This window comes from Microplitis mediator, chromosome 11 (assembly GCF_029852145.1).
Source record: "Microplitis mediator isolate UGA2020A chromosome 11, iyMicMedi2.1, whole genome shotgun sequence".
In the NCBI taxonomy this organism is placed as follows: domain Eukaryota; kingdom Metazoa; phylum Arthropoda; class Insecta; order Hymenoptera; family Braconidae; genus Microplitis; species Microplitis mediator.
In genome coordinates, this window is record NC_079979.1 from 16,845,242 (window position 1) to 16,871,158 (window position 25,917).

Here is a 25,917-nt window from a genome sequence, read left to right on the forward strand (position 1 = left end):
AAAAATCCGGCAATTTCTAATTGTCTGTTAACTTTAATATCAAAAATATATAATTTGATGATGTGTAACAATAATGTAAAGCAATTGTGCCAAAATTAAACTAATTATTATTTAAATTAAATACTTAATATATTATCTATGATCGATTGTACGAAAACTATGAGCTAATCAATACTTTAGGATGTTAAAAAGTGCAAAACAAATAAGTGTCTCGATATGTTAACTAATAGTTAAATAAAAATAATTGTAAAATTGTAAATTTAGTTTTATATGCTGACATTATTGTTTTTTTTATCTTAATAAATTTGTCAGGCGGTTTCGATAAAGTATTTTTAATGAAAGTAGGATTCAAATATTTAAATTTTTTTGTAAAAAAGCTGACGTATTATTTTTTTAATGAGCTTATATTTTTTTTTTAATTTCAATACAACGTAAATTTCTTGTACAATTACTTATATTTTTTATCCACCGTAATTTTATTTATGACTATGAGCAAAAATGTATACAGTAAAATAAATAATTCACATGTTTCGATGTATTTTAAGTATCATTGTAATATGAAACAATAAAAGACTTATATATACACTATTAATATCATTAAAGTTGACTGTTAAATTAATTGAATAGATTTTGTTTTCAAAAATAATTACAATTTAAATAATAATAATATACAAATTACCCATTAAAAATCATGATACTGAAGTTAGCCGACGTCTAATAATTTTTTACTTTTTTTTAGAAACGAGAAATTCAAAAAAACAATATTTTTAATTGTCTTTTAACTTCAGGATTTAAAAAACACCAGTAAACAAAAATTCAAAAAATAATTTTTATTTAAATTTCCCGCTCCCGCGAGTTTTTAAATAAAACTTATAAATGCTCTCAAATTATCACAACAAATTATCCGCAATTTATTTAATCCACCCACTTAAATTGACAGACATGACAAGACCATAAAATAATTATTTGAATTTAAATTATAATTCAAAAAACGCATGCGCGGTAGCCATTATTCACAAGAGAGGGAAACTACAGGCGCTGCCTTAAGTCGCTTCTCATGTGACATAAATTTATTTTGTATACTAAATAACTTTTAAAAAATTACTGACCATTAGTTCCTCAAAAAAAATATTTTACAATTTTGAATTAACAAAATATTCAAAATTACAACTGTCAAACATTTGACAGATCGTACTGTCAATATTTATTTCAACAGGAATTTAAATCAACGCAACTAAAAGCGACATGAAAAATCACCCTGCGATTTTACCACATACTCTTCCTGGTGCTGGTCCTGATATATATTTTACTATATTTAAATATCTACACTACGTATTGGTATCTCAGCATCTGAGTCTGAGTATCTCTCACTCAGTTCGTGCCGAGCATGGCAATGGGCAATTGACGCTTCACTTTCTCGGTGGTTAAGAGAAGCGTGATTGTTTATTTTGTTTTGTTTTGTTTTTTTAAATTTCATTATCAATAATAAACCAGTTGTTAATAAATAAGTTCTGTTAATTAAACAAGTGAGTACTATATAAATAAATATATATTTATAAACAACAAAACTCGCCGGAGTAATGCAACGAATTTATTATTGTTGTTATCCAATGACAGTGTTGTTCACTATTTATATTAACGTGACATTTATAAGTAATATATGATTTTATCAAAGAAGAATATTATTTATAAAATAACTTATCACTAAAGGATAATAATTAACAAGAAAAAGTAAATGCCTGTCATAGAAATGTATGTGAAAAACGCAAATGCCTTACGGGTTTAGAATGGCTCTGGGGAAATTCTGGGGCGCCCTCGCTGCCTACATCATCTTGTGCACTTTCGCTGTATCTTCAACTTTTGGTAAGAATTTTTTTTTATTTTTAAATTACACCCATTCATCATTTAATTTACTATCGTTAACATGAGTGCGATTACTAGTAAAGTATTCATTTTTTTTTATCAGACTCGTACTCTAGACAAACTCAACGAGACCCAGTGTTTATATTCTCTATTTTTCTTTTTTATTGCTTCTGTGTTTACATTACGGCTATTTGAGTTTCTATTCATGATTTTAAATCATTTTGCTTTTGTATTTTCTGTTGTTTAATAACCAAATAGTCTCGGTAAATATTTCAAATTTTAATTTAAAAGTTAATGATCCTGTTGTAAGAAAACAATTTACAATTTTCGGATTTTTTTAACTCAATTAAAAAAAAAAAAAAAAAATTTGCATGTGTAGAAAATTAAAAAATCTATAAGTGCAATTTTTCAAATATTTTTTTTATTAAAATTTATCGTTTTGAAAAAAATTCAAAAATTATTAGTCGTTTGTGAACTTGAGTTTCATGAAAAATGAATAAATAGAAGAGGATTTTTTTTGATCATATGAATGTGAAATTTAAATAAATAGAGGACAGGAAATTCGTGTGAATAAAACCCATGACAATTTGAAGAGAAAAAAAACGAAATAAAAGCGTCTGGATCACTTTAATCACTTCCTCGCTAGCACCCCCGCCCAAAAGGAGTCCTAAGGAGTTCTTACAACGAAAAGGAATAGCATAAAAGGCAATGGTGAAGAATAAGTTAAAAAAATAAAAATAAAAAAGTGTGCTAGAGGTGTGCATACCCTCGGTTGTAAGTATGAGACTGGAAAGAGCGTTGTTGCCGGACAAGGAAGAGAACTGGAGATGAACAGCCAGCACACAGGCCAAAAAACGAAAGCTAGTAGAAGCACACAAGGTTAAAAAATAAGTATAATATAAAAAACACAATGCTCAGACTCTAAAACTACTTCTCTACATATTCATCGTCAATGAAAGAAAGAGATGGAGATGCTATACAGGGATCCTTGCACACAGCGTTTCACTACATCACTACATAACAACAACAACAACGGCTGTGAGGGATCCGAACCTCAGGAATGTAGACCCTCCTTCTAGATTTATCTTCCTCTTATATATTATATTACTCTGACTATCTCACTTCATAAGACTTACCTAGCTTTTTTTCCTTCCCTGAGGCTATCTCCCGTCCTTCTTACCAGCCTCCTAACAAGCCACAATATAAATAATGCTCTCAGGTGTATGCGCTTGCTAAAATCAAAGAACAGAAAATTCAAAGTCCTTTTTTATGCATAATTTTTGTTTTATTTATCAATTGATTTAATAGAAATCTATTGCATTTGTCCTTATGGTGGAATTTTAAATAAATTTCGCTGTAGTCTGTCATAATTCGAGTAGGTTCCGAAAATACCATTGGTTCAAAAATTTATATATATGTAATATAACGCGATTATTATAATCGGATCTTAATTAAAGTTCGCGCGTGTACTCTATGAATGATTGTCTCGGTTAAGTTCGAAGATGAGCGAAATCGGTTAATTGGCTTAGAAATAGTGGGAATTTTGAATTTTTAAATTTACGAAACAACATACTTATGCCGCTTTTTTGTGAAATAACTTTTTGACGGAAACATTCAGTCTCATTCAGTAGAAAGGACATCATAGGTGATAAAATGAAGTATATTTTCCTTTTTTCTTTTTTGTTTTACGGTTATTTTTTGATTGTTAACAAAGATTCAAAATTACATGACTGATTTTTGTGTTATCGTACAAATGTCATAATTTTTTAAAGTTATCGGCGGAGGATTTCGAAATTTTAGATACCGATTTTTCAGTAAATTATTTTGATCAAGTTGAAAAATTTGAAAGGTCGGTCGAGTATTTGGGAAATGGCGGTAATTTAAAACTTTCAAATTACTATTTTTGGCGGTTTTTGAGCTCGAAATTTATTAACAATGTCAAGAACAAATTAATTTTTGATTAAATTTTATTTTGAAACTTTAATGTAAAGAAATAATGAGAAATCTGCTTCCATTTCGGATGTCAAGTGGCCTTTTTTTATGATTATAAATTTTTTTATAATTCTGGTCAGCAGACAGTTAAAAATTTTCGGATTTTTTTTTCAACAAATTACAAAAAACTAAAAATATTCGCATATAGAAAATTGAAAAAAAAAATTATAGGCAACTTTTTGAAGTCTTTTATTTTAAAAAAAATCCATAAATTATTAGATGTCAGCTAACTTCAATATCCGAATTATTTAAACTTAATTTTAAAAGAATATTCTACTCCTTCCTGATTATAAAATAAAAAATAACAGAAGCGTGTACTAATTTAACCGTAAAGTGCACGTGGGCTGATTGTTTAAAGCTATCATAAAATACTCAAGCATTAAAGTTGTATCTTTCTTTTAGTTTTATCTTTTTTTATTTTCTTATCTCGACTTCCAGGAGAGTATATAATGCAGAGCCTTGTGTATGGTAATTCTACAACTTGAGCTCTGAAAAAATTTCTAATATTTATTAAAGAGCAATAAGCAAGAAGAGAATTATTTATAAGTTTAATAGCACGAACAATTGAAGCTTTGCCCGACGTATTTGAATTGAATCATACATGAGTGTGTACGATAAATTCTAAGCTTTTTTTTTTTTAATCTTACTCTCATTCTCATTGAAATTAACGTGTGTGATATCGTACTGGTGTTTGTAAGCTCTACCCTAAGATGATGGTGTAGTAGTGGTCGGTGGTACTGCTGCTGGTGCTACAGACTACTGGGGTCAGCCCTCTCTCGTGCTGTTCATCACTCTACCTTATTCTCCTTTCCTTCGCCACCTGCTTTGCATTCATTCCTTCATCATTATCCCCGACAGCCATTAATTTAAAATTGAATCACGTCTAGACGTCAATTTTAGATACTAAATCAGTCTTTTTATGTTTATAAACATTGATACATATTTCTGATACTTACCTTCTATTCATATCATAAAAAATTTTATTTTATTCAAAACCCAACTCCAATTTTTCTTAAGGATTCAAATTTAAATTACCAATTTTTTATCCAGTACTAAATAAAGTTTAATCATTATAGGGACAGCGCATCGAATGACTGGAAGAAAATATTGAATTAATTTAATGAATAATTAATGAAGTATGTACACATATCCAGTATGGTGTTGTGTCATTTGAGAGTGTCAAGGATGCGAGAGAATCTCTTCCGGAGGCCCGAGTTGTGTATGGGCTTGATGTACAAGAGGAAAAGAGATGAGCGATAACTGGTGATAAAGAAAGATAGAACACGAGGGAAGAGAAAATATGAGAAGACTAACGGCCGCTAACAAGGCACAGTCGTGGCAGCAAGAGGGGCGTGCTAACTGCCGTCTTCTCTCTCCTCCTCTTTTCTCTCATACTCCAGGATACAAACCAGCAAGGACTTTGGGTTCACGGACTGCCAACGAGGAATGATCTCGCGTGCCCGCTGCGGTTGCTTTTCTCATTGGCGTAGTCACTATATATATATACATATACATGTATACATATAAAAATGTATATATAAATGAGTTACAATTTTTTTTTACAGTCTACATATTTTTTTTCCTCCACCTTTTCAAGATAAACATTTTTACGAAACTTTCCTCTTCATATATATTTTATATTTATAATTATTATTATTTTTTTTTTTTACAAAAAGAACATGCCCTCCTATTACTCTAGTATTACGAGACTTATGAGTACCCACTCGCGTAAATATAGGAGCCTCTTTAATTTTTTTCTTCTATGTGTTTATATATGTATACATATATTTTTATTTATAGTACATACTATTTTATATTTTTTCTCTATTCCACTTCTCGTTTAATCTCACGCCTCGTCACCTGTACTCCGAGCTTAGATTTTTTTTCTCGTAATAATCCAGCACACGGTCCACAGGAACGTGAATATAAAATATTTTGTTTCTGCTTAGAACTGTCATTCGATAAAAAAAATAAGAAAAGGTGTTGGAGATTAAAATAAAAAAAACAAAGAGCATTAATGAAATGTGAGTTTCTAGTATCCGTGATGTTGTACAGGTTTTATCGTAGATATTTTTATAAATATATATCCGAAATATAAAAGAGGATCTACGAGATGATTTTGAATAAAAAGACAGACTCTTCTTTCAGAGACTGTAATTCGCTGTCTATGTCTTGTATTAATCTTTCTCTCTTACTCACTCTCAATTTCACTCTCTTGTTGAGAATGCCGCAAAGGGAATAATAATGCGTTAAAGTACATAATGAGGCGCAGAAACACCGTTGGGTTGTTGTGAAGCTTCAAAGCATCACAAGAAGGTAAAAAAAAAGGCGTCACTCTACTTCGCCATTGAAGATCTCAAGTGTCATTTATGAATCTTTTAAACATACTTTTGAGTCTTTAAACTATAAAACCCTTGAGTTAATTGAAAAAAAAATTTTTTAATACTAGTCCAGACATACTAATTAATTAAGTATTATTTTATTGTTCCAGGGTCTCCACTGCTGCTATTCGCCACGCGGAAAGACATACGAGTTGCAAATGTATCGCGTAGCAATAAAGTCGGGCTAATAGTGAAAGACCTGACACAGGGAGCAGCGCTTGATTTCTTTTGGGAGAGACGTCTCGTCTGCTGGTCTGACAGTGAGTTGGAGATAATCCAGTGCGTGAAAACAAATGGCAGCACTCCTGGTGAAAGGTTCACTGTAATAAACTCAAAATTATTGAAGCCAGATGGTTTGGCATGTGACTGGTACACCGGGAAACTTTATTGGACCGACCTCCTGAAGAAAACAATCGAGGTTACGAACATCGATGGCGAGCCGCAGCGCAAAGTTTTATTTTGGACTGAAATATTTGAACCGCGGGCCATTATATTGGTGCCGATGAGAAGTCTTATGTTCTGGACAGACTGGGGAGATTCACCAAAGATTGAGAAGGCAGCCATGGACGGTGACCCTGACTCCCGAGAGACTATTGTCCATGATGACATTTTTTGGCCGAATGCACTGACTGCTGACTACGAGAACGAGTTACTTTATTGGGCTGACGGCAGATTAAAATTCATTGCCGTGGTCGATTACTCGGGGAAAAATAGAAGAACGATAATAAAAGAGGGCGTTGATTATCCTTACGCCATTACGTTTTTTGATCAGAAATTGTATTGGACAGACTGGTCCACCTGGTGCATTCATTCACACGATCTTCGATCAACCGGCAGCCAGTCACATCCCCGTGAATTACTTCATGGCGAATATATACCAGGAGACATCGAAGTCTGGGATCCCAAAAGACAACCTTACGCTGATAATCCTTGCAGACACAACAATGGAAATTGTTCCCACTTGTGTTTATTAAGTCTAAGAGCTCCTGGTTACACTTGCGCCTGTCCTACGGGAATAAAGTTAATAAATAATTTAACTTGCGCCGATCGTCCGGAAAATTTACTGCTGATTGTTCAGAAAAAAGAAATGTCCCGATTATCTTTGGACTCGCCAGATTATACTGATGTTGTTTTGCCACTTACTGGTATAAAATGGGCCATTGCAGTTGACTTTGATCCAGTTGATGAAATGTTTTACTGGACAGATCAAGGCGCCCATGCAATAAGAAGGGCGTATTTAAATGGCACCGGACAAGAAGATTTGATTACTAAGGAAATAATAAATCCCGAAGGTATCGCCATTGATTGGATCGCCAGAAATATGTATTGGACAGACTCAGATAAAGACAGAATTCAAGTGGCGAGATTGAATGGCACCAATAGGAAAGTATTAATAAATGAGGATTTAATGAATCCGAGAGCAATTGCCGTTGCACCACAACTCGGCTGGATGTTCTGGACAGACTGGAGTGTAAAGAAACCTAAAATCGAACGAAGCAATCTAGATGGTAGTGAAAGAATGCTGATTATTACCAAAGGAATTTCTTGGCCGAATGGAATAGCTTTGGATCTTGACAGAAGAAAAGTTTATTGGTGCGACGCTAAGACAGACAAAATCGAAGTGTGCAATATGGATGGAACAGATAGAAGGGAAATAATTACTGATGATCTTCCTCATCTTTTTGGCTTAAGTATTTTGGGAGATTATTTGTACTGGACAGACTGGCAGAAACGAAGCGTTGAACGCGCGCACAAGATCACTGGAGCTAACAGAGAAATTATAATGGAGCCGATTCCAGATATTATGGGTGTCAAAGCACTCAAGTTGGGAAAAACTCAAGGGACAAATCCTTGCGGTAACAACAATGGCGGCTGCAGTCATCTTTGTTTAAATAAACCGGGAAATAATTATATCTGCGCGTGTCAAATTGGCTATGAATTAAAAAAAGACAAGAAAACTTGTGTGATTCCTGATGCTTTTCTTTTATTCTCTCGTAAAGATAATATTGGAAGAATAAGTATTGAGAATGCAAACAACGATAATATTATTCCTGTAACGGGCGTTAAAGATGCTAGGTGAGTTACATAATTACTTAATTAATGAATGATAAATAAAATATATTTATATATTTGAATTTATTTCAGTGCTTTAGATTTTGACATATCACAGAATCGAATTTATTGGGCAGATGTTAAGTTAAAAACCATATCACGTGCCTTTATAAACGGCTCTGAAGCTGAAAAAGTTGTAGACCTAGGCCTTGAGTCACCGGAAGGTCTGGCATTTGATTGGATAGCTCGTAATCTTTACTGGAGTGATACCAGTACTCAGAGAATTGAACTAGTGCGATTAGAAGACAATAGCAGGAAGGTATTGATATGGCAAGATCTGATAGAGCCGCGTTGCTTGGCTCTGGATCCACGGCACGGTCACATGTACTGGAGTGAGTGGGGAAAATCGGGGAGCATTGAAAGAGCAAATTTAGATGGCTCTGAACGTCAAGTCGTTTTATCGAGTATCGGACGGACTCACGGACTGACAATCGATCACGAATTAAGACGACTCTATTGGGCGGATCTCCTGACGCCTGCTATCGTAAGCTACGATCTTAAGACGTCAAATCGTAAATCAGTAATTACACGAAACATCGTCTATCCATTCAGTCTTACTCAGCATCTGGACTATATTTACTGGACAGACTGGAATACTGGTAACGTTGAACGAGCAAATAAAACAACTGGCGCCAATCGTACTAAGATTCACGATAAACTCGAGTCAGTTACCAGTATTCTTGTTTTTCATGAATCAAGACAAGCTGGCTCCAATGGTTGCAAGATAAATAACGGAGGTTGTAGTCATATTTGTATTGCGTTATCTGATACCGATGGTAATTTTTCACATTCTCACAAGTGCACGTGTCCGACACATTTTAATTTAGGATCTGACAATAAGACTTGTATTGCGCCGAGAAATTTTATGATTTACAGCACGAGAAATCTTATGGGAAGATATTTACCAGACGCTGATGATTGTCCGGATGTTGTTATGAAAATTCAAGGTCTTAGAAATATCAAGTCAATTGATTTAGATCCAATCACCCAGCATATTTATTGGATCGATGGTCGGTCTATGTCAATACGTAAAACTCTGGAAAATAGAACGCATGCATCAGTGATTATTTCCGGAGGAAATGGATTTCATCCTTTTGATCTGGCGCTTGATCCCCTCGGGCGGCTGCTTTTTTGGTCCTGCACAACAAATGACGCGATAAATGTTACGCGACTTGACAATGGATCGGCTTTGGGTGTTGTTGTGAAAGGAGAGGGTGAAAAACCGAGAAATATTGCAGTACATCCTGAAAAACGTCTGCTTTTTTGGACAGACGTCGGAGAAAAAATGAAAGTTATTCAAAGTGCGATGGATGGTAAAGATCGTATTACAATTGCTACGGATTTAAATCAGCCGACAAGTTTAGCCATTGATACGATATCGGATCTTATTTTTTGGGCGCACGGACATCAAATAGAAGTTGCCGAGCTCGGCGGCAACGGGCGTCGGGTTTTGATATCTATTGATGAACTAGGAGCAATAGCGTATCTCGCTGTCTTCAATGAATACATCTACTGGTTCAATCGCGAATCACAGATAGTGGAACGTGTAAACGTTACGTCGGGACTAGAAAGGCAATCGGTGCTCAATCGTTTAGTCACTGACTTTATAACAGTAAGAACTCCGGAGGATCTAGTTATGGAATCTCATGTTTGCAGTCCATTTCAAGATTACGGAGGCTGCTCTCACTTTTGTATAGGAACAGAATCACCAGCAAAATGTTCCTGTCCTCAGTACCTTGTTCTCTCTGAAGACAGAAGAGTTTGCAGTGCTGTGTCAGCTTGTCGAGCTGATCATTTCACTTGCGCTGATTCTGGCTCGTCAATCGCAAATGATTGCATTCCCGTATCCTGGAAATGCGACGGACAAACAGATTGTGCTGATGGAAGTGATGAATTAGGATGCCCTAGTTGCGCCCGTGATCAATTTAGATGTCAAAGTGGACAGTGTATTGATAATTCCTGGGTCTGTGACGGTATCGTTCAGTGTCAAGACGGCGGTGATGAAGCTCACTGCTGTCAACCGGGTCAATTTCGTTGTACACTGACCTCAGTTTGTATTGCCGGTAATACATTGTGTGATGGATGGGATAATTGTGCCGACGGTAGCGATGAATCACCAGCTGTTTGTTCACCACCAAACAGACGTGACATGGTCGGCTCTGCTGGAATAGAATCCGGTAAAAGCGCTTACATAATAGCTATTCTTGTTGTTGTTGGTGTTGTCACAACTGCTGTACTAGGGTTTTATTATTGTCGTAAAAAATTGGCTGGTAGTGAAGAACTACCGGATATTCTACATGATTCTGCAGGCGATCCATTATCACCAAAGCCCGGCAGATCCGGTAAACCAACGCTGGTTCAAAAGAATGGATCAAAAGATCACAAAAACGGTTTGAAAACTGTCAGAATGTCGACTCTGACGGGGAGTATTGGCTCGGGCTACGATCGAAGTCACATAACAGGTAAATTATTGCTATTATTGAAACTGTACCGACTTAATTTTAAATATTTATTTATTTAATTAAAATTTTTCAGGTGCATCGAGTTCAACTAGAGGAAGTTCTGGTGGAGTTTATCCACAAGAGACTTTAAATCCTCCACCAAGTCCTGCTACAACAGCCAATTCCACAAGATGTTCAAGCAGCAATGCATCACGATATCGTCCTTACAGACATTATCGGAGTATAAATCAACCACCACCACCGACACCCTGCAGCACAGATGTTTGTGATGAATCTGATTGCAATTATCCAACGCGATATAGGTATGAAAGTGAACCATTTCCGCCACCACCCACACCTAGATCTGTGTATCACAGTGACGCCGGTATCAGCTGTCCTCCGTCGCCTAGCTCAAGATCCTCGACTTACTTCAGTCCTCTACCACCTCCTCCCTCACCTGTACCATAAATGATCAAACAATTCGGTGCTTCCATTCGTAGTACTCTAGGCTAATATTTAAGACAACTAAAAATTACGAGCTTCATATCAATTCAAAGTATATTAGATGTGATAGTTTACATCACTTGGTTATTTATTAATTTTTAAAGTTACTTTTTTTTTTCAACTTTAATATTTGAGGGAAGAAAAATGATGTTTTAGTATTTAGATTTCAATGACGACGGTGCTAGATATTTTTTAAAAATGCGCGAGGGCATTGATCACAGCCACGTAATGAAGTGCAAATATTTGTTTTATAGTTTTTTTTTTATTTTTTTTTACACATGTACAAAGTTAATGCCTCTGTGCCTGAAAAAAAAAAATTCGCGACCAAAACTTTGCAAATAAAAAGCAAATTTGTCCATGGTACTGTAAATATAGACGCATATGTATATATATTATATATATATAATTACTAATTGCTAAGTAAAAATAATTAGAACTTTTTTTTTGTAAGGATATTAATAAATGAATACCATTGTATAGAATGGAGTATTTGACGTTTATAAATTAAAAAAAAAAAAAACGAAATCGTGTTCTTATAACGCGAGTTTTTTTGTTTACTATAAAAGCCATTAATTATTTTTTTTAAAATCTATACTCCGTTAATTGTGATACAAAGTATGTCGTTTTAATTTTTTTAATAATTATAAGAGAGAATTTAGATTTTATCTTTTTTATTTTACCTGACGTGGCATCTGACCAAAGGCTGCTTCGAGTAAATATTAATTTTATTATTATAATTATTAACAAATACAAAGATAATTATTTGATTTAATTATTTATAAGAATATATAATATAATTTTAAAATTACTATTAACAAAAGAAAATTTTTTTTCTTGCTGTACAACGAAGTACATGAAGGTACAAACGCACATGAAAGTTTTCCATTTAAAAAATATAATTCCTGATATTTATTGTTACTTTATGTACAGTATATAAAATCCTGTTTTTTAATTATATATTGTTTCACTTACGATTGTGTGCCATAATCGTTGATAATAAAACCATGTATTATATTAATTTATCATATTTTTTTTAAAATCCCATAATTATATTTTACAATACAGTAGATTTCATTTTTCATTTTATATTATTGTATATTAAAGTTTATTGTAAAATATAATAATGCGATTTTTAAATATTATTTATAATAATTAGGGGTGTGCAAATCATGTTCAAATTTAACGTAATTATTTTAATCTAATAATTATAGTTTCCGAATTATCTGAAAATTTTTTTAAGGAAAAAATTCTAATCAGATTTTAAATATTCAATTTTTTATTCAAGGGAGAGATTAATTTTTTTAGTAACCAACAGTAATTATTTCATACCCAAGTAGCACAGAACAACTTTAAGATGTCTTGAGAGGATGTGCCATCTATTCTCTTTTTCACACACATGTGAACGAACGGAACTGTCCTTGTTGTACTTACATTAGCAAATAGAAATTTCAAATGAGCCGTTCTCAGATATAAACTGCAATTTCCGAACGAGAAACATTTCATTCGATGAATAATAAGTTTACGCATCGAATGACATATTTCGTTTAATAATTTGGGTCTTAACTGTAAAAGCGGTTCATTTGAAAATCACCTGGTACACTCTCTGAAAGATGTCTTTTAAAAGGACAAGACAAAGTTTTTTTTGTTCCAAAGTCATCTTTTTTGGTATAAATACGACATGCAAATGTTGGTTCTGAAGACAGAGAAGAATTGTGTCGTTTTTCCTGTCTCATTTCAATTAAAAAGTCATTTAGATTACTTATTTTACCACTATTCGTAATTTACTTTTCGTCGTCACTTGTGTTAAGTCATTTAAGCAGACATATTTTCGATGATATAATTATCTGATCGTTTTATCAACATATTGCTGCCTTTTCGATAAGTCAAAAAGCAGCCTAAAAACTGACATCTTATAGATGTCACAAAGGCAAGTGTGCTCCTTGGGTAGTTTCGTGTCAGCTCTTTTTATCCCTGCAAAAATTTGAATTATCGGAAAAAATATTAAAATTTAAAGTCCTTCTAAAGAAAATTTATGATACTGAAGTTAGCAGACGAATCATTTTTGGATTTTTTTTTAGACGATAAACTATAAAAAACAAATATTTGAAAAAACTGCACCTTTAGTTTTTTAAATTTTCTGCATGTGCATATTTTTAGTTTTGTTTTTAGCAATTGATTTTTTGAAAAAAAAAATCCGAAAATTACTAATTGTCTGCTAACTTCAGGATCATGAAAATTTACAAATCATTTTGAAAATTTGAATTATTCGATTTGATTCGATACAAATAATTCATAAGTTCGAACTGTTCGCACATCCCTAATAATAAATTTTATAGTTAAGACTAAAATATAAAACGTTTTAACATTTGGCACTGCCAAGTAATTATAGATCGCCTTTAAGTAGTAATAAACTCGATCAAATCACTGATTGCATTGAGCATCCAAGACTGAATGAATAAAAAAAAAATTAATTAATTAATTAATTACTAGCATTTTTCACTTTTTATCATAAACATAGGTGACAATATTTCGTATTATCCTGTGTAATGTAACATATTTGTACAAAAATAACATTTTTTAAAAAAATATTAATAATAATTAATAAATTTTTTTGTTGATTAATTCTGACTTAAATTATTTCCATTTACTTGATGAATATCTATACTTTCCTGAAGGACCTTCCTTTTCTTCAAGTGCATAAAGCTCTTCATCCAGTAGTAATTCAAAATTCCCCATCGCCTCTGGCGAGGGACACTTGTTCCATCTGACACTAGAGATAAATTTATAATTCATTACATTATTCATTTATCGCATTAATTATTTACAAGACTTTTAAATCTTACTCTGGCACTCCGTCTGGCGGTACTACAATTGAGATTATGTTGTCGATAAGCTTGTACTTTAATATTCTGTCGTTGACAGTCGTTGATGTCAGAGAAGGAGATGCATTTACCTAAATTTACACAAAAATATTATTCATATTATCGTTTACTGGTCATCAAGTCATAACTTGATCGTTAGAAAATTTACGAGTAATTTGAATTATTCACACACTCCTACAAATTACCTCAATTAACCAGGGTTTAAGTTTATTATCAATGATGATATCATATCCATAACACTCGAAACAATGTCTATCATTAGCCATAACTGGCGCAACGGCTTTCAATGAATGAACAATACACCATGAAATATTAGCAAACAATTTTTCAGTAACAGCTTTGCCTCTTGTACTTTCTAAATAAAGACGAAGATTTTGAACACTCAGCTTGCCTCCGTGGAGACTATTATACTCATCCTGAAAGTGTTAAGTTTTAGTATTAGCACTTAGAAAGTGCTCGGCAAACATTTACCAAATAATTCAGACAGAAAAAAAAACAAAGCTAAACACTTACACCGTGTTTTTGTACGGAAACATTTGTCAGGTGTACGTACATATTGTCAAGCTCCTGGATACTTGTGTCGTACTTGACAGTGCAAAATCTGCAGAACCCCAACTTGAAGAGATAGGCCTTGAGCGGACGGAAGGAAGTTATCAGTACGTACAATCTCAGGTCAAATTTTTTACCGCCTATCAGAAGAGGATTGTCGATGTACCTAAAAAATTTTTATTTATCAAATTTATACTGATTCAGTTCTGAATTTTTACCTTGAAATCACGTAAGACTCTTTGGATAAATTGGGATTGAATGGATTTTTGGCTTCGCGTGACCACTTTTTCAATTTGCTGAGTTTGTTTATCAAAAAAATACCCGCACCCTGAGACTTTCCGCAGGGTTTCATGATCCAGGTGCTCTGCGGAGACTTGCGATACTCTTCAACGAACATATTGTAATCAGCAGGCAAAACAAAAGTTACTGGTATGAAATCAAGGTGAAGATATTTTCCTGGACCGTCTCCTCTTTCTGCTAAAGGACTTCCTTCTCTTTCTAAATCTTTCCTATACCTTTTTATATTTTTTACCAGCAAATCTTTCCGCGTTAATTCATAATGGTTTGGAAAATGATTAATTGTCCTGGTTAAATAAATGAATTAATTAATCATTTAAAAAAAAGAAATTGATAAAAATACTACATCATACTGATTATCTCCCATACGATATCCGGTTTCTACGCTAAAAATACTTCTGCATGATTGAGTGACCGCCCTAGGAAATTCAAAATTCAAAATTTAAAATTTAAAATTAAAATCAGTAAAAAAAATTAATTAATAATTTAAATTTAATACCAATAAAAATTCCAGTCATCTTCAGGCCCAACTTGGGTCCATCCTCGCTTTTCAAAATTATAAACAATTACAGATTTATCCATATCCGTACAAAATGTCACTTTCATTTTGTCAGCCCCAACTGTCGGTACTCTAAAAAAATAATTATTCATATTTATATAATTATTTACACATCAATACATAATAATATAATGAATAATATTAATATATACACATACATATATATATTTATTTAAAATTCATAACTCTACTGAATATTAAAAAGAGAAAAGTATATAATTGCATCAGAATTATTTTACAATTAAATTACCTGCCATAAATAGTCGCCAAATTATTACTTCCGGTCCGTTTATTATCTGAACTCACAGCAGTGCTCGCCATCGTTATAAATTATTATTTATTGTTATTGATAATCAACAGTTTGATCGATTGAATCCATGGAAACAACGGGACCCAAGTCTTCATTGTAAATAAAAACGAAACTGAAGTTAGCGGACGTCTGATAATTTTTGGATTTATTTTTAAACGATAAATTATAAAAAAAAAAAATTTCAAAAAATTGCACCTATAAAATTTTTAATTTTCTACTCGTGCATATTTTCAGTTTTTTTTTTTTTTAATTAAATTGTTGAAAAAAAACCGAAAATTATTAATTGGCTGCTAACTTCAAGATCATAAATAAAAATAAATTTATGACATTTATTTTATTAGCGGGAAATTTTTTTGAAATTAAAAATAACGACGTAGTAAATTTGAAAATTTGTTGACAAACAAAAAAAAATGGGAGAAATTTTTTGTTAGTCGGCGCCGTTTTGTCGAGTATCCAAACCGTTGTCTCTGATTGGCCAGTGCTTAGTTTTGTACTACGATACGTAAATCAAACAAAGAAGCTTCTGCTCTCATATTTACACAAAATATTACCGGCTTTACTTCTGGGTATCATCCGAATAGTAGCGTCTGATGAGTTACTGTTTAAAAATATAATTAGACTAAATATTTATTAATTAATTAATTAGTAAATAAATAAAAAGTTAAAATGAAAAATTCATTGAGAAAACCATTGATTGGTAATTCAACTGTTAAATGTATTTGTGAACGTGCAAAAAGAAGAATATATTGTCACAATTGTGGTCAATATTTCAAAGGAAGAGTTCGTAATACTTGTCGTGAACATCCGAATGTAAGTAATTTTATTTTTTATTATTTTTATTAATTAATAGTTCATGATTCGGAAAATAGCAGACAAGTTTTTTTTTTTAACGATAACGCGATTGGAATTTGATTTTTTAACGACACTAAATTTTCTCATGAGTGAATGCAGCTGACAATTTTCAATTGTTTAGTAAATAAACAAAATGTCAGTAAAATAAAAATTTAAAAATTCGCACTTAGAAAACTGAAAAATTAACGCGCATTTTTTAAAATTTTATTACTTTATTTATTTATTTAAAATTTATGTCGTCATCTGCTAAATCCACACTCGTAATTTTCTGATACTGAAACTAGCAGACATTTTTTTTTCTTTGAAATAAAAAAACAAAATTGTAGAGAAGAATTAGAAAAAATCCGTTAAGAATTTAAAAAAAATTCATGATACTGAAGTTAGCCGACGTCTAATAATTTTTGGACTTCTTTTTGAATAATAAATTATAAAAAAATAAATATTTGAAAAAATTGCATCTGTAGTTTTTAAAATTTTCTACACGTGCATATTTTTAGTTTTTTTTTAAATTTAAATTGAATTGTTTAAAAAAAATCCGAAAATTTTGAACTGTCTGCTAACTTCAAGATCACAAAAATTTTTATATCCTGACGTTAGAAGACAATTTTCGGATTTTTTTTTTCAATAAATCGATTACAAAAAAATGCATGTAGAAAATTAAAAAAACTAGAGGTGCAATTTTCCAAATATTTTTTTTTACAATTTATTGTTAATAAAAAAAATCCAAAAATTACGTCAGCTAACTTGAGTATCAGACTTTCAAGAACTTGGTAACAATTTTACTAAATTTATTTATGAAAAAGTAAAACTCATTTGTCTGCTGTTTTTACTGTCATGATAAATTTGATGAGTGAATATTCTAAGTAGGAAAAATGGCTGATTTAACGGCGGTCATTTGTTTCAGGTGCTGTTCATGATGGATTACGAGTACTGTCCCAAGTGTTTTCAGCGTCAACACTTACATGAAGTAGATTAAATATACGGCGTATTTTGTACTACATATATAAGATATATATAAGTTATTAAAGTACAAATTAATATATTTAATATAAGTAAAGTGTTACAAACTAATAAATTTAACAAAACTATATTATTGTTGTACGCTTAAGTACCAGACATATTTTTCATATTAAATATAGTTTATATAAAAATGAATCAACATTATTTTTTAAATATTTAAAACCATTTATTTACTTAATTATTCATTACAATCTAGATCTATTAGATACTGTACCATCCAGGAACGCCAGGTTTATTATTAGTTTTAAGAAAGTCTTTGTATCCTTCTTTCATTTCATCGACAGTCCGTTTTTCACTCGCTTCATTTTTCTTTTTCTCTTCTACATTAAATATATCCGGGAATACAAATTTTTGGTCTTTGGGCTGAAAAACAAATAGAATTATTTGTAATTTATAATTTTAGTTTTACTCATGAGTGATTGGAAAATGAGACTGCAGTTAACCGACGTCTAATAATTTGATTTTTGAAAACGTTAATTGTTGGAAAAAAAATCGTAAAATTTTCAATTGTCTGTTAAGCAGGATCATAATTAGAAATTATTTACCAGAATAGCGTATGCTACTTTAATGTCATCGTCTTTAATAATGTAGCCACGATCTAAACTTTTCTTGAATCTCCCCATCTTAATTCTAGTTCTTACATCAAGAACTTTAACATTATAAATTTTTTCAAGATAATTTTTCACATCGTATTTGGTCATTCCCATTGACACGTGAAACTCGACTTGATTGTCTGCTTGTGGACACTGTGGTCTTACTAATTTCATCCAGAAATTCGGTAGGAAAACTCGTAATTGCGGATTTCCTTTTTGAAACATCGGATACCTTGAGTACATAAATAAATAAATTAATTTTATTGAATAAAAATGAATAATTATGGTATCAAAAAAATGATAGTAAAGTTAATGAGTGTGTAGCAGACATCAAACAAATTTAAAATTATTAATAGAGTACATAATTAATAAAATTAATTTTTTGAAAAATGCGCATTTAAAAAATTTTCAAATTAATAAATGCAATTTTTTAAATTATTTACTCTAGTTATAAATTTAAATTTGTCTGCTACATTCACACTCGTAAGTTAGCGGACATCTGAAAATTTTTAAAACTTTGAAATAATAAATTAAAATGTCTGCAAAATAAAAATAAAAAAATCCATGTTTAGAAAATTCAAAATTCAGTAAATGCATTTTTTTAATTTTATTGTTTTAATTGTTTAATTTTTTTATGTGTGATAAAACAATTGTAGGTCTGCTAACATTTGCACTCATGTCAAAAAATAAAATAAAAAATTTATTTGCAAATAAAATTCATTTATTTAAAATTTAAATATTTTTTCATAAGTAAAAAAATTACGAGTGAGTGTAGCAGACATCAGACAAATTCAAAATTATAAATAAATAGAGTAAATAATTGAAAAAAAAAATATTTATAAAAAATGCACATGAATTTCAAAATTTTTCAAATGTGCATTTTTTAAAAATTTGATTTTATTAATTGTTAATTCTATTAAGTAATAATTTTAAATTTGACTGATGTCTGCAACATTCACACATAAAAAATTTTATTTTTTCTATTATCTGACGAATAATTATTTTTAAAATAAATCAATTGATTTAATAAATAATTAATAAAATTTGAAGTTAAGTTTTTAATTACCATCTCGATGACATTTTGTCGGCTTATTTTATTTATTTACAAAATTATTTTTCTAAAAATTTATAACCAATAAACAATTATTTGCTCCGGTGTTTTGATTGACGCCAAAAAAAATAAATTTTCAAAACCACCAACAGAGCGCAGCACCTCCTAGTGACTCCGCCTCCTTACGTTAATTTCCTATTCCTAAAAATAAAAATCATTTCTCATTTCATCGCCATCAGTTAATTTGTAATATTAAAATTACCGTACGTGTGGTTAAAGTTATAAATAAATTATTTTTGTGTCTACAGTTAATTATTAACGTGCCCTAGTTATTTTTATTTAAATAAAAAAGTGTTAATTTTAATTAATATAATAGTAAAACGTAATTTGTTTTGTGAATAAGCCCACAAGTCTCGAGAATTTCCCTCCGCGTGTGTCGCAACCATTTTTGTTTCAACATTTCGCTGGGCGTTTGCCGGTCGTTCATTTTTCAATAAATTATAACTCTAATAATAAATAAAAACATATATATATCTATACGTATATATTTAATTACGCATTCTATTTACGTAAATTTTATATAAGTTATTTATTACCGCGAAAAAATGAGTACTGATAGCATTGAAAAATTGTACAAAAATTTTGGGATATTAGCTGACGCCAAAGACAAACTTTCGGAGGTAATTCAATAACTCATTACCGTATTGGCTAACCTATAAAATTTTAAATTATTTTATGTACTTTACTAATTATATGAATAATTATTTCAGCATGAAAAAGAATACCTGGAGATAATGACAGCAGTCAAGGGAACGGCTAAAGAAAAACGTTTAGCGTCTCAATTTATAGCGAGATTTTTTAAACATTTTCCAAAATTAGCAGATCAAGCCATTGATGCTCATTTGGATCTTTGTGAAGATGAAGACATGGCTGTAATTATTTATACATATTTTTTATTTTATTTAAAATTATGATCCTGAAGTTAGCAGACAATTAACAAATTTTGAATTTTTTTTTCAATAATTTAATTTTTAAAAAATAATAAATAAAAATATATGAGTGTGAATGTAGCAGACATCAGACAAATTTGAAATGATGAATAAATAGAGTAAATGATTCAAAAAATAATATTCATTAAAAATGCACTGATTACTTTTAGTTTTTTAAATTCGCATTTTTTAAAAATTTTATTTTATTAATTATTTACTCTATTTATTAATAATTTTAAATTTGTCTGATGTCTGCTACATTCACACTCATAAAAATATGGACATGTAGAGAATTTTAAAAACTAGGTGCAAATTTTTGAAATATTTTTTTTTTATAGTTTATCGTTTAAAAAAAATTCAAAAATTATTAGACGGCTAACTTGAGTATCATAATAATTTATATGAGTGAAAGTAGCAGACATTAGACAATTTAAAAATTTGAAATAATGAAATTTAAAAAAATGCGCGTACGGATTTGGCATTTATCTAAACATGCATTTTTTAATTTTTACTCTACTTACATTTTTTATTTATTTATTCACGCCATTTGGCAATTATACATTATTGAAACAATAGGTAATAAATGATAAACTAAAATTACAAAATGAATAAACAGATAGCATCACCTGGATGATAATAAAAAAAAAGTTATAAGAGAAAAATACAAAATAAAAGTAACAGCAAAAAATAACAAATATCACTTATATATAAATAATATCCAGCCGCTTTGCGACCAAGGAATGATAGTTTTATTAATTACATCACTAAATTTCTAGCGACACTAAAATTTATTAGCCGAAACACCATAAATTTCAATCTTAGATGCAAATTCGTTGACTAACTTCGATATTCTATACTGCGGAGCTCGCGTGGAGTAGCGCGTTTTAATTTTATTCATTTATTTTAAAATTCAAAAAATTGTCAATCGTCAGTTATATTTACACTCATAAATAAATGATACTGAAGTTAGCAGACGTTTAATAATTTTTGGATTTTTTTTAGACGATAAAAAATTTAAAAATAAATATTTGAAAAAATTGCACATATAGTTTTTTAAATTTTCTGCATGTGCATATTTTTATTTTTATTTTTTTTTTTAAATTAAGTCATTGAAACAAAAATTCAAAAATTTTTAAATGTCTGCTAACTTCAGGATCATATAAATAATTGTATTAATTAATTATTTATTTATTTATAGATTCGGAAACAAGCTATTAAAGATTTGCCATCATTATGTAAAGATAATAAGGAACATACACCAAGAATCGCTGATATTTTAGCCCAACTTCTACAAGCTCAAGATTCAACGGAATTAGCTGTTGTTTACAGCAGTATCATGACGCTGATGAAAAATGACCCAAAAGGTTAAATATATTTCGCTTTATACTTTAATTTGTCATATGATTATTATTATTAAATAATGAATGAATATTATTTAAATTCCAGGAACTCTAAGCGGATTTTTCAGCCAAATATTCAACGGAGACGATGGGACACGTGATCGTTGCATTAAATTCTTAGCGACTAAACTTAAGTCATTAGGTCATGATGTTATAAATAAAGAGTCTGAGGAACTACTTATTACTGAGTGTAAAAAAGTATTGAGGGTAAATATCTTATATTTAATTTTTTATTACTAGTTACTAATAATATTTTATTGATGCAAAAATGATAATTAAAATTTTTTAAATTACAAAAGGATGTTACTGCCGAAGAGTTTCACAACATCATGGATATCTTAGGATGGACTAAATTAGGGTCGACAGTAGCTGGCCAGCAAGAACTTATTGAGATAACTATTGAACAAGCAGAACTTGGAGTTCCATTCAAGCATAACAATGTCGAACAATGGGATAAACTTGTACAGTGTATTAAACACGCGCTTCCACATTTTAGTGTAAGTTTTAATTCAAATTTTAATTAAGGTCAAGCCCCTAAACCCAATTATGTGCCAGAAGATTTGCCTGATACCCCCGAGGCCTCCAAACATCCCACGCTTTAATTTTGATCGGAATCGTCGTCTAAGAAATCCTATAGAAAGTCGTTCGAAAATCTAGACTCAGAGTTCGTTGCTGTGAAAAAAAATATTTTCCCTTCACTTCTGTCTGCTAAAATTCTTGTCTGAAACCTCGAGGCCTCCGACCATCCAACAGATGCCTTTATTTTGATCAGGAACGCCGTCTAAGAAATCCCATAGGAAATCTAGACTAAGGGCGTGTAATTTACCCGTTAATTTAATTTATTTATGACTGTTTTAATTAATAATTATTATATTTCATTTAACAGGCTCAGACTGATTCCTCCAGATACGTTTCTTACATTTGCATTCAAGTGCTTCCACACTTGTCACTAATAACGGCTCCCGATGGTCGTGATGCTCAATTAGAGATTCTGAAATTACTTGCTGAGTTGGTAGCTTTCTGTGGTACGATCGACAAACCCGAAGAAAAAGTTCAACAAATTTACAATGCATTAATTGTAAGTACTCAGTAATTTATTATCATCACGTAACTGCGTGACTTGATAATTTACTCTAATTATTTAAATCATTGCAGATTTACATGCCCCTGCCACCGGATTCCGACATATCCGAAGTCCCGAAGCTTCAGTTCAGTCACGTCGAATGTCTGATGTATGCATTTCACAAGCTGTGTAAACAAACTCCAGACTTTTTGCTTAAAGATGCCGAGCAATTAAAAGAATTTAAGTTGAGACTGCAGTATTTTGCACGAGGAATACAAGGCTACATTAAAAAACTGCGCGAGGCTATTGGCGGTAAATCTGAAGAGGAATTAAAGACAGAAGAAAATCAATTGAAAGTCGTCGCTTTGAAAACAACAAATAATATTAATACGTTAATAAAAGATCTGTTTCACTCACCACCGAGTTTCAAAAGTATTATTCATCTTTCATGGAAAACTCCGACAGTTGATAAGAAGGTATTTATTTTTTTATCAACACTCCGGCGCTCCCGTATTTTTAATGTCGCTACAATTTGAATAGTATCCTGTTAGCGAAATGTTAATAACGGGAGTACCGGCGGGTTAAGTTTTGAAAATCTTTTTTTATTTGTTGTTTTATTTAATTTAAATGTTTAATTGTAGAATGAAAAAGTCAGTATCGCTCAAAAAAGGCATACTCCGATAACATTCGGTAACGGCAGCCCAACAAAACGTATCAAGGAAGAACACAAAGGAGGCAAAAGAGAAATTTACACACCACCAAGCGGAAAATACAGTTCAAATATTTCATCAAATTATGGTAAAGATTAAAACATATATTTTTATAAAATATATCAAGTCACTAATTCGAAAAAGACATATTTTTATACGCCTTTTTGACTAGTCTCTAAATTTAAAACGAGTGGGCGTATAAATTTTTTTTATTTGCTTATACTGTAGACTTATTCTGAAGCTAAACAAAAAATTCTACGCCCTTTTGGATTTAGAGAATTTTCTGAAGTCAAAAAGACGTATAATTTTCAATGATACTGAAGTTAGCAGACGTCTAATAATTTTTGGATTTTTTTTTAGACGATAGAAGATAAAAAAAAATATTTGAAAAAATTCCACCTGTAGTTTTTTTAATTTTCTACATGTGCATATTTTTATTTTATTTTTTTTACAATTAATTTATTGAAATACGAAAATTCAAAAATTTTTAAATGTCTGCTAACTTCAGGATCATTAATTTTCAATAGAAAATGAATATATTTTATTTGTAAATATAATTTTTCAGGTAATCGAGGACGATTCCGTGGAAATCGATCAGGTGGACGAGGATTCCGACCAAGAGGACGCGGAACATGGAGAAAAAATTCATATTAATTTATTAATTAAATAAATAAGAGTTAATTTCTATATCGGTATTTTAGAGATTTTTATAATAAATTATTTAAATAATTTAAGAGGAAATTTAAATACGAAGAATGAAAACTACAATCAGTGTAACGAGACATTTATATGAAGAAGAAGTTTATCGCAAGTTTATATTTTCTTCAACATTACTGGTGTTATTCAAAATTTTAAAAATAATTTGAATTCGACTTATCTGTTCTCGACAACTCAACAATAATATCGAAGACTGATTATTATCTGATAGTGGACAAAATATATTTCGCATGAGACAATTGATAAATGAGATTCCAATGAAATTTATAAAACAATTAATTTATAAATACTCCGTATTAATGTGCAGTGATTTAAAAGGACAATTATTTACTCAGTGATGTAGATAATTACAAAGTGACAATTACGGAGTTACCGAAAATACTTTGCGAGAATCGATAATGTGTAAAAAAATTTGTATGTCCCTCAAAATATCTTTCTCAACCTTCGTCGAATCCCTTTCCTTTCATGTCCTTCATTTAAAAGTTTTTTTTGTTACTGATAACAGGATTCCTGCAGGGGATGCACAGCTGTCACTCAACTGTATTTACTCCATAATATTTTTGTTTTCATTATTAAAGAAACATTCATAAAACTTGCAAACAAAATTAATTACCTCATAAGGAAAAACAATTCAAAATTTATTAGTATTTTTTTTTTTTTTTATAAATTTAAGTGAATGTTTCTTTAATCATTAAAAAAATTTTTATATTTTTCAGATAAAATTTATCGCGACTCGTGAGTGGAAACAAATCCTGGCCAGAAGACATAACATATTTTTATTGTTCTAGATGAACGAGATTATTTCAGTCAAGATGAGGAAGCAGTTGCTGATAATTAAGTAGTTTTTGTTTTTCAGATCTTCAGACCGGTCATTTATCAAAATAAATTTTAATTTTGTAAATTTATTAAACATTTTCCTTGTAGCCGATTATTAAGGTGAGTCTTACAAACACCAAATTTATTACCCTGTTCCTCAAAACCTTACCTCAGTTGTCAATACCTTTATGTTCTTCATTATAGTGTGTTAATAAATTCAAATGTCTCAATAAAATGATACGTTATATATAAAACAAACAGAGTATGTGTACCTGAATATCCGAACGTTTTTCACACAATGAAAATTAAATGAAAAGTAAAAAATTATGATCCTGAAATTAGCAGACAATTAATAATTTTCGGATTTTTTTTCAACAATTTAGTTTCAAAAAAAATAAAAAGTCAAAATATACACATGCAGAAAATTAAGAAAACTATAAGTGCAATTTTTTAAATTTATCGTTTTTAAAAAAATCCTAAAATTATTAGACGTCTGCTAATTATGATCCCGAAGTTAACAGTTGAAAATTTTCGGATTTTTTTTCACCAATTAAATTTGAAGAAAAAAAAAAATTAAAATATGCACATGTAGGGAATTTGAAAAACTATAAGTGTAATTTTTTCAAATATTTTTTTTTTTAAATTAATTGTTTTAAACAAAATCCAAAAGTTATTAGACGGCTAATTTCAGTATAAAAAATGATACTGAAGTTAGCCGACGTCTAATAAAATTTTTGAACTTTATTTGAAACGATAAATAATAAGAAAAAAAATATTTGAAAAAATTACACTTATATTTTTTTAAATTTTCTACAT

At 30.6% G+C, this 25,917-nt stretch overlaps 4 protein-coding genes across 5 annotated transcripts; 2 read left to right on the forward strand and 2 right to left on the reverse strand.

Annotated features, from left to right (window-relative positions):
- The first annotated feature begins 1,344 nt into the window (after window positions 1-1,344).
- LOC130677800 (low-density lipoprotein receptor-related protein 6) lies at window positions 1,345-13,867 on the forward strand. 2 transcript variants are annotated; one of them, XM_057484669.1, is made up of 5 exons: window positions 1,345-1,653; window positions 1,749-1,863; window positions 6,347-8,312; window positions 8,382-10,810; window positions 10,884-13,867. In XM_057484669.1, exons 2-5 carry the CDS (start codon window positions 1,770-1,772, stop codon window positions 11,255-11,257), a joined length of 4,863 nt encoding a protein of 1,620 aa, XP_057340652.1. In that variant the 5' UTR covers window positions 1,345-1,653; window positions 1,749-1,769; the 3' UTR covers window positions 11,258-13,867. The 2 variants fall into 2 exon arrangements, with proteins under 2 accessions (XP_057340652.1, XP_057340651.1); XM_057484668.1 differs by having other exon boundaries at window positions 1,345-1,863.
- A 58-nt stretch (window positions 13,868-13,925) lies between these two features.
- LOC130677802 (polyglutamylase complex subunit TTLL1) lies at window positions 13,926-17,040 on the reverse strand. Its single transcript, XM_057484671.1, has 9 exons — window positions 16,954-17,040; window positions 15,831-15,979; window positions 15,521-15,652; window positions 15,375-15,440; window positions 14,943-15,308; window positions 14,689-14,890; window positions 14,361-14,591; window positions 14,137-14,246; window positions 13,926-14,063 (listed from the first exon to the last, which is right to left on the reverse strand). The coding sequence occupies exons 2-9, from the start codon at window positions 15,899-15,901 to the stop codon at window positions 13,928-13,930; spliced, it is 1,314 nt and encodes a 437-aa protein (XP_057340654.1). The 5' UTR covers window positions 15,902-15,979; window positions 16,954-17,040; the 3' UTR covers window positions 13,926-13,927.
- Window positions 17,041-17,907: 867 nt separating this feature from the next.
- Window positions 17,908-19,579, reverse strand: LOC130677803 (39S ribosomal protein L23, mitochondrial). The gene is made up of 3 exons (XM_057484672.1): window positions 19,422-19,579; window positions 18,308-18,587; window positions 17,908-18,125 (listed from the first exon to the last, which is right to left on the reverse strand). The coding sequence occupies exons 1-3, from the start codon at window positions 19,433-19,435 to the stop codon at window positions 17,964-17,966; spliced, it is 456 nt and encodes a 151-aa protein (XP_057340655.1). The 5' UTR covers window positions 19,436-19,579; the 3' UTR covers window positions 17,908-17,963.
- Window positions 19,580-19,628: 49 nt separating this feature from the next.
- On the forward strand, window positions 19,629-25,359 carry LOC130677801 (apoptosis inhibitor 5). Its single transcript, XM_057484670.1, has 9 exons — window positions 19,629-20,086; window positions 20,177-20,338; window positions 21,594-21,759; window positions 21,842-22,002; window positions 22,095-22,292; window positions 22,682-22,873; window positions 22,951-23,334; window positions 23,500-23,656; window positions 24,134-25,359. The coding sequence occupies exons 1-9, from the start codon at window positions 20,012-20,014 to the stop codon at window positions 24,220-24,222; spliced, it is 1,584 nt and encodes a 527-aa protein (XP_057340653.1). The 5' UTR covers window positions 19,629-20,011; the 3' UTR covers window positions 24,223-25,359.
- Window positions 25,360-25,917: the final 558 nt, after the last annotated feature.